Source organism: Monopterus albus, unplaced genomic scaffold, assembly GCF_001952655.1.
Source record: "Monopterus albus unplaced genomic scaffold, M_albus_1.0 scaffold23.1, whole genome shotgun sequence".
Classification (NCBI taxonomy): Eukaryota; Metazoa; Chordata; class Actinopteri; order Synbranchiformes; family Synbranchidae; genus Monopterus; species Monopterus albus.
The window spans coordinates 3197706-3212782 of record NW_018127903.1 but is presented as its reverse complement, the minus strand read 5'-3'; the positions used below and the strand labels follow the sequence as shown (position 1 = coordinate 3212782).

The window sequence follows — 15077 nt, the reverse complement described above, 5'->3', positions numbered from 1 at the left end:
TCTCTCATTTCCCTTTTTCAAAATCATCTGATTTCTTTTCCTCTATGTGTTGTAGAGCGTGCGAGTCTGCCGAGAAACATGATTGAGAACAGCATGTTTGAAGAAGAGCCTGATATTGTGGATTTGGCCAAAGACACCACTACATCTCCAGTACGTCCTTGTCATCATATGTCATGCACGCTATGCACATCTTCATTTCAAGAACCAGCCTAGCCTAGCTCAAGAATTAGCATATCTCAAAATGTATATTTGCATCATTCTGCACATTTGACACAAGTGCTTTCATCTGTAAATCTGATGTGATCAATAAAGCGTTTATTAAATATTTGCACACTTTTGGTTCAGTATATACAGTGCACTCTTGTACATGTTTGTACTTTTTTTTTAATCTGTCAGCTGCAACTAACTATAGTCAGCATCGTATGAATTACTTCTAGCTGAAATGAGATTTTTTTTGGGATGCTGAAGATGCTTTGTCTCCACTAAATAAGTAAATAGTATGTCTCTCTCTTCAGAGTTACAGAAGGGATATTAAATGTATTTTATGTTTACAATGCACTCTCTTTTATTGTCTTCCAGTGTTCAGTTTCTGCTGTCACTCTCATGACCACCTCCAAATAGGACATCTTACCCTGTGCTAATTCATTTATCTGGAAAGGCGGTCCAATTATTACCGTTATAAAGGAAACAATGCACAGCGTAACTGGAGACTAACAGAGTGTACTGTTCTCTGCAGACATTTCCTGCTCTTGACCCAGATGAGGTGGTGTATGAGCCTCGTAGCTCACGGCTACTTGTGCGAGGCCTGGGAGAGAATGACATGGATGAAGATGAGGAGGACTGCGAGTCTTCAGCCCGTCTGCTGGGAATGTCCTTTATGAACCGTAGCTCTGCTCACAGATCCGGTTCTTCCCCTTACACCAGACGGGACCCACCCAGGTAATTTACTGGAAAAGTCAGGATTTGTGGTGTTGTGTAGTATGTTAGCATTAAAAAAAATCTTTTTCCTATGTGGCACGGCTTGTGGCATTTTTGTCTCAAAGCAATGCTGGATAAATAATCACCAGGCCCAGATGGAATCTGAGCCCACAGATTTCTGATGAGACCTCCACAGATTTTCCGCAGATTTTGAAACAAAAGTAGGAACTTGGAATAGAAGCACGTGTCGGTTGGTTAGTTGCACAGCTCTGCCTAGCACTTCTTTTTCCCTTACATAACAATTTGTGACACTTCTCATGTCAACCTTCTAGAGCTGTTCCCCACAGTAGCCTGTGTGAACAGCCCAGGTCAGTGTCTGTTAACAAAGATATTAATGTCTCCTGACAAGATTGTCTGAAAATGTTATCCCATATTCACCCTGCTCAAGATTATTTCAGGCTACCTTAATGAATTTATGTGCTTGTTTTTGATTTAAAAAAAAAAATCATTGTTAGCTAAATGAATATTTTCTTGTACATTACAAGCAAATAAATAAATCACTCTGCTGTGTTCCATAGATTCCCATCATGAATAACCACAGAAAAATGTAAAAGAAAAACATCTGCAGATTCCATTTTGACCTGCTGATCACCTAGTGTCATGTGCAAAGCTTGTGCGATTAGTATTTTTGGAAATGCAGATGTTAATGATAAATGTTGAATTCAGGTGAATGTATTGTAATTTAGTCATTTTTTTTTCAAATGTCCTGTTGAAATAAATACTGAAGAAGAGATTTTGAGATAAGACTTATTGAGCCAGTGGCTATGGATGGAAGCAATAGACGCATCGTTCCATGGCACAGATGTTACATAGAATCATCAAACCACTCGTGGCAGTGTTGGCGAACATTTCCTGAAACAGCTGCTACATTCAGAGTCCTACCAGAAACTGTGGTTACAGCTGCAGAAGAAAGAAAGCGCATATTTGCCCTTAAAGTTAGTGCACCTCAATGTAAAATGACACATCCGTAATCACTCAACAAGTCATCTCAAAATTTATGGAGCTATAATACTTGTGTGGTTTCAGTTGTATGTTCCGAACAACAAAAGTAACCATTACATGTAAACACAGTAAATAATTGTCAGACATAATTGTGCTGCCCTGCCTCACAGTATTGTAATTGAGTGTGTGAAGTGAATATCAAAAGCTGTGCCAAATACCAAACCCCTTTCACACATAGAACCTGCAGCTTCTCCAGATAAATCAGTGAGTGCAAAGAAGTGTTTTCTTTTTTGGTCTGTGTGTATATGACCACTCTGAAAAGATGAAGCTTTTTCACACAGTGGCTGTGATGGATATTAGCAGTATGTTAATGACAAATGTATGACCGTTTAATGTTTGTCATTGTCTTAGATAGAAAATTTATTCAGGCTTCCATCTCGATATGATGCAGATAACGAAAACTGCCAAAACATGTGCAGGTTAATCTGGATAGGAAAGGGCTTTAGTCCACTGAGCAGCAGAGTACTAAGCTGAAACTTTACCCAGCCTCTTCCCTCCACCACACCTCTGTCTACAGCTTCTTCATAAGCATTGCTGCTCCCTTTCATCCTTTTTGTCAAAGCGGTCAAAGTAAGCAACTCTTCCTGCCTTCAGGTCATGTTCACGGCCCTCAACCCGGAGCACGGTTGTGTGTGTGTTACTCCTGGTGATAGTGGCCTCTCTGACTATGGTACTGTACTTCTTACCTGGATGCAACTTTACCAAGGTAAGGAAAATATTAACTAGCTCTGCATAGGTTTCTTTTCTGACCATTAGCAGATAGCTAAACATGACTCTTTCAACTCATCATGTCAATATCAGATTATTTCACTGTTTAATCTCACAGTTTTACCCATTTCCCTGGCTCACCCCAAACCTTCATGCTTTTTCAGGCAGGTTGCCAAAAGCCAAATAATACCCTGGAGCCAGTGTACCCTTGGGCCACGAATGTCCATGAACTGTTTCCATGGGCTGAGTTCCGGCTGCCTCAGAGCATACATCCTCTCAGCTATGACCTCACCCTGAACCCTGACCTTGAGAGCATGACTTTCACTGGCCGCACAGTTATTAACATGTCTGTGCGTCACAATACCAAGCGCATTGTCCTGCACAGCGCTAATCTCAACATTACCAAAGCTACCTTCAAGGTGGGATTGGAATAGGATTGTGTACAGATAACTGTGTGTAATGACAGAGTTTAGATCATTTAGACTTCATTCTGTGATGTGCAAAGCCTGCTTAACTAGTTGTACAGAACTGTATACAAAGATTTCATTTGTGCCAATCAAAATAATTGATTCAGACTTTTTGCTTTCACTGTTGTCTGTCAGTTGTTAACTAATACTTTCTCTCTTCCAGTTGGGTGATAGGAAGACCAGTGTTGTGACTGTACTAGAGTACAAACCCAGACAGCAGATAGCTGTGAAGTTCTCCGAGGAGCTGAAGGAAGGCCAGTACTGTGTTTTGACCCTGGATTACTCTGCCAACCTCTCAAACACCTATGGTGGTTTCTACAAGAGCTCATATACTGATAAAGATGGAAACAAAAGGTATATTTGACTGACTGGCTGTGCTGTCACTACCTCCCAGCAGCTGAAGTATGTGGTGCAGAGTAAGGGCTTGATAAAAAGGGTGCATGGAGAGTATCATGTATTCACAGCTGATCTTGTGACCTTTGGCTCTACTCATGGCCAGACACTAATAATGCAGTGCTGTAAAGATAATTAAAAAGGAAAGTAGAGGCTGTTTTAGTGAATTTACAGCATTTATCTAATTTGATATATGTGCATGATCATGTTTCTCTCCCTCTTGTCCCCAGGGTCCTCGCTGCAACCCAGTTTGAGCCACTGGCAGCTAGAAAGGCCTTTCCTTGCTTTGACGAACCGGCTTTCAAAGCCACCTTCCTGATTAAAATCAGCAGAAAATCAAACTACATGACTCTTTCCAACATGCCTAAGGTACTGTAACATCAGGTAACACCTTTTTAAATTTACAATATGGTACTGAGTGAAACATCCTACTCACTGTGCTAAATGTCTTCATCAGTGTATTTATTCAGTTAGCAAAGTTTTTCCACTCTAACACAGAACATTTGATATAAAGGCTGACATTATTTGACAGTTCATTTTTGAGATTTCAGACTAAAACTGATATAAAACAGGAACTGATTTCGAATTACATTTGGTTTCAGTAGTGTATTTTCTAAGTACAAGTTAAACTTAAAGAATTTATCTGAACATAAAAAAATATTTTGGACACAGGGTATATTAGTGTCTTTGCTCAGCGTCACTAGATTAGCACAGATGTTGTGTGTTTAATAGCATTTGGCAAGTAACCACTGACATTATATACACTATAAAATAGAATTTCCTATTAATGGATTCAGTGGCAGGTGTATGACCTAAAAAAGTATTTTGTCTTCAATTTTGACAACATATTGTCAAGTTGCTACTGGCCAACAATGTCATGTTTATCACCTATATAGCCGCACCTTATAGTACAACAACATGTTAAGTCAGTCACTCCCTATATTTACTGTATGTTACTTCTGTTTTTGGAAAACTTGAGTCATTCCTGTTCCCACTGCGACTCGTAACCTCTGAGTGAGCGCAGTTGACAGTTGGCAGGCCATGTACCGTTATTAGCTTGCAGTGCTGTATTGTGCAGCACTCTGACAATGTGCTAAATTTGATTTAGTTTGGGGTATTCTTCCGACATTAGCTGGTAGTCATCTTGTCCTTATGCTGTGTGTTTCAGGCTACGTCTACACCACTTACCAATGGCCTCATACAGGATGAGTTTGAAAAAACTAGTGTCAACATGAGTACCTACCTTGTGGCCTTCATCATTGCTGACTTTACTCCTATCAGCAAAAATGTCTCAGACACTCTGGTAGGTCTGACATTGATCTGACTCTTTGCTTTTAATTAAGGCTCTACATGTTGGCACCAATATATTTTTACATTTAGAATTCAGTGAGGTTGTATTGTTGCTTATAAACTGCCTGGATGATATAGTGTATACATAGATCTATTTGTTTTAGGTGTCCGTGTACTCTGTGCCAGAGAAGAAAGAGTACACTGACTATGCTCTGGACACTGCCTCCAAGCTGCTGGAGTTCTACAGTGATTTCTTTGATATTGACTACCCCCTCAAAAAACTAGGTGAGTACACTTACACACACTTGCACTTCTTACAAAATCTGTACGCACATTAATTTACACCCCTCTCACTGTTCTTTCTTTTGATTCCTCTTTACACTCCTCACTCTCACTATGTGCCCTCTCTCCTTTGACAGACTTGGTAGCCATCCCGGATTTCCTGGCAGGAGCCATGGAGAACTGGGGACTGATGACTTTCAGAGAGACCAGTCTGCTGGTGGGCAACAAGTCCTCTTCTCTGGAAAAACAAGTGGTTGCCTCTATCATAGCACATGAGCTAGCTCATCAGGTACTTGTGTTTACCTTTTTGCTTGTGACAGGTACAGTGGATATGATCTAAATCCCGATGTTGTGTTGCAGTGGTTTGGAAACATGGTAACTATGAGATGGTGGAATGACTTGTGGCTCAATGAAGGCTTCGCCACTTACATGCAGTACACGTCAGTGCAGAGAGTGTTGCCCCAGCTCGACATTGTAAGTTCACACATCTGGTTCATAAATTATTTCTCTGATAATCTGAAGCAGAAAAGATTGTGTGCTTCACTGTGTACCTTTACAGTACATCCTGTGTTTGTTTGCAGGGTAATTCGTTCCTGGCAATGCGGTTCAGAGCCTTGGACAAAGACGCACTAAACTCCTCCCATGCTGTGTCAACAGAGGTTAATACGCCAGAACAGGTGGAAGAAATGTTTGACTCTGTCTCCTATGAAAAGGTACACATTTATATGCAGTAGATAAGTAGGTGCAGTGTTCATTTATTCACTTAATATCTGTCTAGTGGTTTATCTCATGGTGCAATTGTTCTACTACACCTCACTATCTGTATAACTGTAGTTAGTACTTTGTTTTGGTCCTGATCACCGAGATTTTGTGCCTCTGTCTTCCAGGGTGCATCCCTTCTCCTGATGTTAAATGCCTCGCTGCCATGGAATCAACAGTTCAAAAAGGGTATCCTTCAATACCTGAAACAGTTCAATGGATCAAACACGGACACTGAAGATCTGTGGAACAGCCTTACACAGGTGCGTGGACGCATATGTTCCTTTTTGTGCTGTTTTCATTGATTATAATGGACTGCAAACATCATTTGTTTATATCTTTAGCTAATTTTAACCCATAAGTTCGCTTTGCAGACTTTCTGCCAACTCTCTGGCTAAAATGCAGCTCTCAGCTACATTTGACTAGTTTTATTGTCATCACATAAGGGGGATCACAGAGAACTGTCTCAGGGGCTACATTATCAAGATACTCCATAAGGCAGAAAATGATTTGCGATCATGGTTAATGATAATTTATTGATTCCTTTGAGTGTTCCTCTTTTTGTTTATTGCCCTTTAAAGAGGAGTCAGAGCACAGGAGAAGGTAGATACAGATTGATTAATTACTGTCAAAAGGGTTTGCACCAAGTGCCCTAAGTTTAAGGGCGATCTGCCAACTCATTACTTCCACCTGCTGCTCCTGTCTTACTTGCACATGCTGAGTTTTGCGCAGATCATTTGGAAGCAGTTCTAAATGTCTGTTAGTATTACAAAGTTAATTAAACAAAATAAAAAAGTGGATTTTGCAGACATCAAAGACCAAGAATTCAATATGAATGTTGATATTTGGATTATATATTAAAAGACATGGTTTAGATGGAATCTATGAGTTGTGTAAACCTTTTGAGATTATTTCACTGTTTTGTTTGTGTCTGTTACATCCCTTTTCGTTTTGGATCAGGGAAATTGTAATTTTTAGAAACAAATCTTCAAAATATAGCTGCAGAGTTTCAGACTACTCCTACTAACATGCTTATATATTCATGAGGGCAATGTACATGGCATTAGACTGCACAGACTATGGATTGCTCTTACTGTTTTCAGGTTGACGTCTCGACGCTACCCCAGAATGTGTCAGAGATGATGAGCTCATGGACATCACAGAAAGGCTTCCCATTGGTCACTGTAAGCCGCAAGGGAGATCAGGTGACCCTCACACAGGAGCACTTCCTTCTCACGTCTGACAATGCCACACATACTTCCAGGTGGGTTACATTATCTCACAAACACACACATATAAAGATAATAGAAACACACCACAACCCTATCTGTACTGTGCACCCTCTTTAGGCTGTGGAATGTCCCTGTGACATATGTAAACGACAGCTGTAGCTTGGCCCCTGAGTGCAGACAGATGTTCACCCTGAAGACCAAGTCAGGTAAATCACAAACTATTAACCTCCATCAGTAACACTGTGTTTACACATTTTGTTGTGTAACGCAGCAGCAGCTTTGGTGTATCGCATCTACACAGGAGGTATTCAGGCACAGTACTAAGTGTAGGTCACCTGTGTTTTGAAAACACTTGCAGTATATTCCAATACACTGTCACTATTCCGCATGAAAATGCAGAAAACTAGACTTGAAGCATAAAAAGCCAGCTGTTACGCAGCCTGCGTAGCTTTATTGATTAAAAATAATGTAGGAGTGTATCTGTTTCGTGAGACAGACAAGTGAAAAACATGACTAAAATGCCTTCTGTGTAGCCATGCTGTAAGTCTCAATGTCTGGGGCACAGTGTGAAATGGGATTTGTGTGTGTGTGTGTGTGTGTGTGTGTGTTCAGGCACTTTTAAGCTTCCACAAACTGTGAAGTGGCTGAAGCTGAATTACAGAAACACAGGCTTCTACATCGTCCACTACGGAAGTGAGGGCTGGGACTCTCTTATAGAGGCTTTGTCCAATAATGTCAGTGTTCTTACACATGAGGACCGTGCCTCTCTCATACACAACATCTTTGCTCTCTCCAGGTATAAAAGACAAATTGAATAGTTTTTTCACCTGCATTCAGTGATACAAGAAGAAGAGGAAGAATATTTTCTAATGTCACTTCTTCTTCTTGGTCCTGCGTTGTCAACAGACTGGGGCGTGTATCCTTCCATCAAGTTCTAAACCTGTTGAACTACCTGCTCAACGAAACTGAGACTTCTCCTGTGAAAGAGGCCTTGTTACAGCTCAGTAGTATTTACAGACTGCTTGACAAAAGACAAGAGCAATATCTTGTGGCCCGCATGAAGGTAATGATCATACAGTATCTACACACTAAAGACAGTAAGAAGTGACCATCAAACACATTCATAATATTCATAATCATAAAAATCCTCAATAGTTCATGGATTAAAATAAAAGTACTCTGTTTTTTTAAAGAATAACTTTATTCTTTTATTCATTTAAAGAATTACTGTCACTAAGGTTTTGAAGAGGAGTTATCCATTAAATTCAATGGAAAAGTGTCCAAACATTTGACTGGTAGTGTACATAGAGAGCTTGGGAGAGTAACATGAACATAGCATAAAAACAATAAAGTTTAAGCTGTAAGACTTAAACATGAATAATGTTATGTCTTAATTCAGAAATACAGATCTTTAGTCCTTGAATTTTTACCAAACACAACCTTAGAATTAACCCAAATGTCCTTGAATTTAAAGTACAAGCAAATATTTCCCCATTTCTGATAACTGATATCTTCCTTATGTGCATTTATATTGTTTATTAACTGCATTATTTAAATGAATTGTTTTTCTTAAATCTTAATATCACAAAGTGCAACATAAAAAAGTTCATATCTTCAACTTGAAACCACTTCAACCCCTTGAAATTGCATATTTTTAGTGCAAAGGGCTGATTGATCATAAACTTAAAAAAAACATCTTTCATATCAGGGTTGATTTTATTTAAGCAGTCAAAATGTTGACTAGTTTTAGTTACAAATTATTGTTGAATGAAGTATGAAAAATACATGTCAGTCAATTTGTACAATTAGGGTTTGGTGTAGTGTTGTATGTGTAATAATGTCTCCTTGATTTTTTTCTTTCTTTCTTACATGTAAAAGAACTATATTCTGCTTCATTTTCATTCACTGATGGGCAACCAAACCTGGGAAGAGGAGGAGAGCATATCTAAACAGGAGTTACGGTCAGCGCTACTAGAGATGGCTTGTAGTCTGAATGAAGAAAGCTGCACTCAGAAAGCCAAAGCCATGTTCACACAGTATGTCCAGTCTAATGGGACAATACGGTACGTAAAGCAAACAAGAAACTTTGATTTTGCTTCTCGTGGTCAGGGTCACAGTGGCAACAGGGTGAGCAGGGTGGCCCAAACACATTTTTAGAGATAGAAATTGTCTTTAGCAGAACCAGAAGGGGGTTGTATTTAGATTTAATGAGTAACTGGAATCTGATGTTTAGGAAGAAAACTGAACATTTGAGCAGTTAACCTAAAATATGTTTGTATATTTATTCTGCAGTATATGTATTTTATGTATGTATTTCTGTAGCATACCAGGCGATCTGCAGAGAGTTGTATTCACTGTAGCTGCTCAGTCAGATGAGGACTGGTCAACTCTGCTCAGCATGTACAGATACTCCACCTATGATGCAGAGAAACGAAAAATGCTACAGGGCCTAGCATCCACTCAGAATGCACGACACGTAGTATGGTAAGTGTGTGTGTGGCTGCTTCTGGCCAGGATCAAGCAACTTCTTAGATGATTTGTGAAGTATACATAGTCTGAACTGGACAGTTTCATTCAGAGCCAACAGAGCAGCAACGTTTTAAATGCTACTGCATTCACTGCCATAAGTGAAATTTCATGAGTAATGAGTAACCATAACGACACATCATGCATTTTTGTTAGTACTGGATGTTCAGGGTGATTTGTATCTATCAGTGCCGACACACTGGTTGTAGAATTGGTGCTAAGGTAAAGTAGGCTATGTTAGCAGCATGGCTAAACAAAACACAACAGAAGTTCAGGGCTGGAAACTTGTATGAAGCTACTCACATTGACCCGTCACAACATGACCGTATCATACACACTTACAACACTTCCCCTGCAATCCCTCACCCTCCGACCAACGCGCCCACACAGCAGGGAGTTGTGTTTTTGCCAGACTAATGTGAACATATTGTCACACTCTGTCATACTAGACTGGATCTGTTATGTACTGGTAACACGAGACAGCTTTTGCCTCCACGAGAAATATCACATTTTAATACTGTGGCACGAGATCTTGTCACGCCCCTAGTGACAGATGATCATTTACTAAATCACCAATATATGAAAAGTGATGAAGAGGTTTTTCCTTGTCCTAACTCTGAGTCTTTTAATTTATCGACCTCATAACGTGTTTGTTCTGCAACCTGTTTGTAATAGAACAATGATTACAGGGCTGTGTAGTCACATACTGTACTGAAGTGATTATGATGGAGTGAGTGTAGTGTTCTTTATTTACTGAAATATTGTGGCCTGTCTAGGATTCTACACGCAGCTCTAAAAGGAGATATCATCCAGACGCAGGAGTTGCCTTTGGTCATCAGCACTGTGTGTAACGGTTTCGCGGGCTACTTGTTTGCCTGGGATTTTATACAGGAGAACTGGGACCGCCTCATAGAGAAGTAAGTGTTAGAATGCATTTTAAGATTATGACATAAAAAGTGAAAAGATGAAACAACATTAGTGTTTATGCATTTTTTGCTGTAGGTTCCCTCTGGGCTCCTTTGCTCTACAGGCAGTCATCAAATCTTCCACTTCCCAGTTTTCTACACAGGCACACCTTGATCAAGTATGTTTTTAATGTAAAAGAATACACTTATGCTGCAGTGTACTGTAGCTCTGCACTTGTCTGCAGAGCTACAGATGTCAGCTGATTACAAAACGTTTTTAGTGTGAAATGTGAGGTCTGAGCTGGCGAACTCCCCAATGTGTGTTTTATGTGTCGTATAGGTGCAGGGTTTCTTCTCTAGTCTGAAGGAGCGTGGCTCTCAGATGAGGAGTGTGCGGGAAGCTTTGGAAACCATCAGGCTGAACCAGCGCTGGATGGACAACAACCTGCCTACGCTGCGAAAAAGGCTCTAAACAGGCCCTCCATCAGTCCCTGCCTCTCTCTCAGGCAGCTGGGGTGTGTCATCAGGACATCAGTAATGTTTGCACTATTATGGGCCTGTCTCTTTTGACTCCCTTTATCCAGGCCAGAGTTCTAACAACCCAGAGGTTGTGCTCTACCTGGGTGGACAAGGTATTTGCTTTTCTGAGGTTTGGCCATGTGAGTTTATTTTTTAGCTCAGGGTGGCTCTCTGATTGTGTGTCTGACAGGGCGTTGTCAGATGCAAACACACACTCCTCTCACTTAATGCTGCTGACCAAACCTCTTCTCTGCAGCTCTAATATAAACTTCGTGCCTGAGCAGACAATCATGCCTCCCCCGCGTCCTTTTGCTCAGCCTGCTCTCGGGCATTTAACTGTACGAGCTGCATAATGGCCCCTTCAAATAGAGCAGGTTTGAAGAACGTTGACATTACTAATGGACGCACTGTCAGTCAGTGCTGGACTTTCTCTCTGCCAATGGGTTTCTGTAGATGCAGGTGTCAGTGATTCCTCGGTAATGAAAAGTTAAAATTAGCGGTACTAGAGATGTTAGTTTTCTAAATTTCCCATTATAAACAGAAACAGTCTGTGCTTTAACTATTCATGCAACATGAAGCATATAAATCATGGTTTGGCTAGAAGACTGGCCGATTGATTGCTCAGATTGCCAAACTTGTGTTGGCATTAATTGAATGTACTGACAAACCTTGCCACTGTGTACAGTAGATGGCATCCTGCACAGCGATGCAGGTGCAAATCAACAAGCAGTGTGTCATAGATTAGCACAGGCAGTGCACACTGGAGCCGGTTGTTCTCGCTGTCTTTCTCTATCAGTCATAAGAACAGTTTAGTTCTGGTCAGCACGTTTTACTTTGCTTGTTTGCGGTGCAATCATTGTATACACTCATTCTTTAACTCCATATGCTTTTAAACTTGTAAGTATAAATGTAAATATGTGACTTTTCCCTGCAATGTTGGATGTACAGTTTGACACATTTTGACTTTTAAAGATTTTTAGATTTTCTTTCTGGTGTGTGTGTGTGTGTGTGTGTGTGTGTACACTGTACATACAGTATGCAGTTAAAAGATCAAATTATACATAGAGTTGATCAGCGTTCTTAATCAAATATGTTTTATTTCCTGATTTTGGCCAACACAAGGAGTTTTTATTTTTTGGCCACTGAATGTTCATGTTTAAGGACTGATGTGCATACTGAATCTAAAGAATGTATAGTACAACATCGGTACTGGGGATGACTAATCTGACCAGTAAGCTTTTGCTCATCAATCAAGTGAACTCACAGAAGAGTCCGAGTTAGTCAGCTGTTAAGTGTCTTTATATGTTTCTTAGTATCTTTTGATCCAGGATGTTAAGTAAAGTTGTCCATTCATCCTGAGCTTTATTTAAAGTGCTATTTTTCACCCCATCATTGTTACAATATCCATGATAAGTGATCTCTAACAGATATAGTGAATTTTCCATGGAAATCCTGGTTACCTTCTTCAGGCTTGTCTCCTGTGCATTTGGTTTTGACATTTTCATCCTCTAAAGCCCATTTGTTCCATTTATGTGAGCAGGAATTTTGAAGTTCATAAAACAAAAGAATACCAGTGAGATCTATCTAGGTTCACTCACCAATAACCATACCTCCAGCTTGGTCATGTGTTTCAGTGAACACAATTCGCTGGGCATTATACATGTAGGTCATGTCCTTGTGCAACTCAGCATTAGAGTGACTCCTACTGGTTTGTTGGGGTGGCTGCACAGGATCAGTGACTCTTAATCTCGGCACATTATTTTTTGATGAAGCTGAAAACGGAAACGCAGAGTGACACCATGAGTACTGGAGGCAGCATATGCATCCTTCCCAGGTTAACAGTGGGGGTTAGCAGTGTTATCACAATACAGAGGCTTGGGCATTCTGTTTAAATAAATCACTTACAACTGCAACTTAAACTACCTGCAGATTGTCAGTAGTATTGCCAAATTATTCCATGGGATTCATGATAGTTCCACAGTCTGATGATGTGTTGAATATACCTCTACATGTCCTAAACATTTAAATCCTGGCTCAGTCTGGTTATGCAGCTCTACTGAGATGATGGTACTCTGAGTTCCTGTTATATTTTTGTTAAAAAAGAAATAACTAGTCCATGTGAAATCTGTTGCAATATTCATTCTTAGTCAAAGCTGTTAAATCAGTGAAGGGAGGACTGTAGTGGAGTAAACTTGATCAGATTGTCTCACACTGGGATGAAATGCTGTAAATGCTTTTGTGTCACTCTTCATGTAAACCAAATATAAAAGTTGTTTTCTTAGAAATGTTGGATTTTCTTTTTCTCAGATAGACAACTCATCACGTACCTAAATTCAAAATAGCTTGTGGTGGTTTTCTGTCACTGATAATGCAAAACTGAGTCCTTTACAAATTATGTTAAAATGGTTTGTTGAAATGCAGCTGCAGCTAAATTCCTTTCAGTGGCATTGATGTTGAAATGGTTGATGTTTCTGATGTGTTTTTTTTTGTTTGTTTTGTTTTTTTAAGAGCCCAGCCATGGTGAATTTTAGTATTAAAAAATCTACATGACGTCCAACAGATGAGGGAAACTTAACCATTAGAGAAAGGAAAGTCTAAACAAGGTGTAAATTCAGTTCTGGATGTTTCCTAAAGCAGACACGTTCCCTTATTAGTGGAAAATAACATGCTACTGCCTAGACCACCCGGTCAATCCAAATAGCATTAAAAAAGTTAAATAAAAGGCCAAAGCACTACTAAAAAAATTATAGGTAAAACTAAGATTTTCAGGAATGACTGGATACTGGGAGGATGCTGTCTAAACACAATGGTTTACTTCTACCATTAATGCCTCTTGCATGATTCTTCTCAGTTGTACCACCAGAGGTCTTTGTAGCTCTGCTGGAAACTTGTATAGTGGCTCTCACTCGTGTTCTTGAAGTTGAAAGATATTGTACTTCTTAAAAGATGAATGTAAGTGACTTGAAAAGATTTATTTAGACACTGGGGATATTATGGAAGATGATCCTTTAAAATTTTTTTATCCTAAAACTAAATACAGCCTTTAACTATAAAAGGACCTTTTCATTTTAAACAACTGCAGGCTTTTGTGCATTTTAACCCACTGTTCCCTCGGTGTGTGTGTGTGTGTTTTAGAAAGTGTGTTTTGTGCCTTGCAGACTTGTTTTGGCAGAGGGCCATGCAGCTGGAAGACATCATACAGGCTGTATTTTCTCCCTTCATACTTTCTTTCTTGGCCAAACAACACAAGGTATAAACACAATTGACTCCTTTGTACTGAAATCCAGACTGGGTGTAATTAATGACCAAGCTGAATGCTATATGAGACCTGACAGACATCACAGCAATTTGTTTGCTGCTGTCGCATTTTCAACAGTGTCAGCTCCTTTAGACTTAGACCTTTTTAGAGCAAAGGTCTGTATGACCTTTGCTGTGGTATTTCTTCTATTTAGTTGTATATTATATATGTTATTTGTAATAGTGGCAGTGTGGTTAGCAAGAAGGTTCCAGGTTCAAGCCTGGGCCAACCTGGGGCCTTTCAGAGTGGAGTTTGCATGTTCTCCCTGTGCCTGCGTGGGTTCTCTCCGGGTACTCCGGCTTCCTCCCACAGTCCAAAAGGTTGACTGGCGACTCTAACTTGCCTGTAGGAGTGAGTGTGAGTGTGTGTGGTTGTTGGTCTACATGTCAGCTCTGTGATATAATGGTAACCTGTCCAGGGTCAACAGCATGGCTCTAGGGATGGCTGTGCTGGTTTGCTGATCTGTTGTTCCACCATTTTGGACTGAAATTACCGCAGCCATTAGATAGATTGACATGGAATTTTGCACAGATATTTATGGCCCCATTAGGACTAAACATATCTGATATTACCTTTAATGCCAGGAGAAGTGTGTCAACAACAATCAATTGACACATATATTCACTGTCCCTTCAGGATAAATTGTAATAAATCTGGTGAAGATTATGCAATCTTTGCTTTGCACCAGCATGTTGTTGTGTGCATATTAGCATGGTTG

At 39.9% G+C, this 15077-nt stretch overlaps 1 protein-coding gene across 1 annotated transcript in view; it reads left to right on the top strand.

Moving 5' to 3' along the window:
- lnpep (leucyl/cystinyl aminopeptidase) overlaps positions 1-14613 on the top strand; it is a 17284-nt gene extending 2671 nt beyond the window's left edge. The window contains exons 2-22 of the mRNA XM_020594474.1: positions 56-150; positions 737-939; positions 2575-2686; positions 2853-3107; positions 3319-3509; positions 3779-3917; positions 4717-4851; positions 5003-5123; positions 5258-5409; positions 5481-5594; positions 5702-5833; positions 6008-6142; positions 6983-7143; positions 7229-7317; positions 7724-7907; positions 8018-8174; positions 8990-9174; positions 9434-9595; positions 10414-10554; positions 10640-10721; positions 10883-14613. Of these exons, the coding sequence (XP_020450130.1) occupies positions 56-150; positions 737-939; positions 2575-2686; positions 2853-3107; positions 3319-3509; positions 3779-3917; positions 4717-4851; positions 5003-5123; positions 5258-5409; positions 5481-5594; positions 5702-5833; positions 6008-6142; positions 6983-7143; positions 7229-7317; positions 7724-7907; positions 8018-8174; positions 8990-9174; positions 9434-9595; positions 10414-10554; positions 10640-10721; positions 10883-11014 (3077 nt within the window). The 3' untranslated portion in view covers positions 11015-14613. The remainder of the gene's footprint in view (positions 1-55; positions 151-736; positions 940-2574; positions 2687-2852; positions 3108-3318; positions 3510-3778; positions 3918-4716; positions 4852-5002; positions 5124-5257; positions 5410-5480; positions 5595-5701; positions 5834-6007; positions 6143-6982; positions 7144-7228; positions 7318-7723; positions 7908-8017; positions 8175-8989; positions 9175-9433; positions 9596-10413; positions 10555-10639; positions 10722-10882) is intronic.
- Positions 14614-15077: the final 464 nt, after the last annotated feature.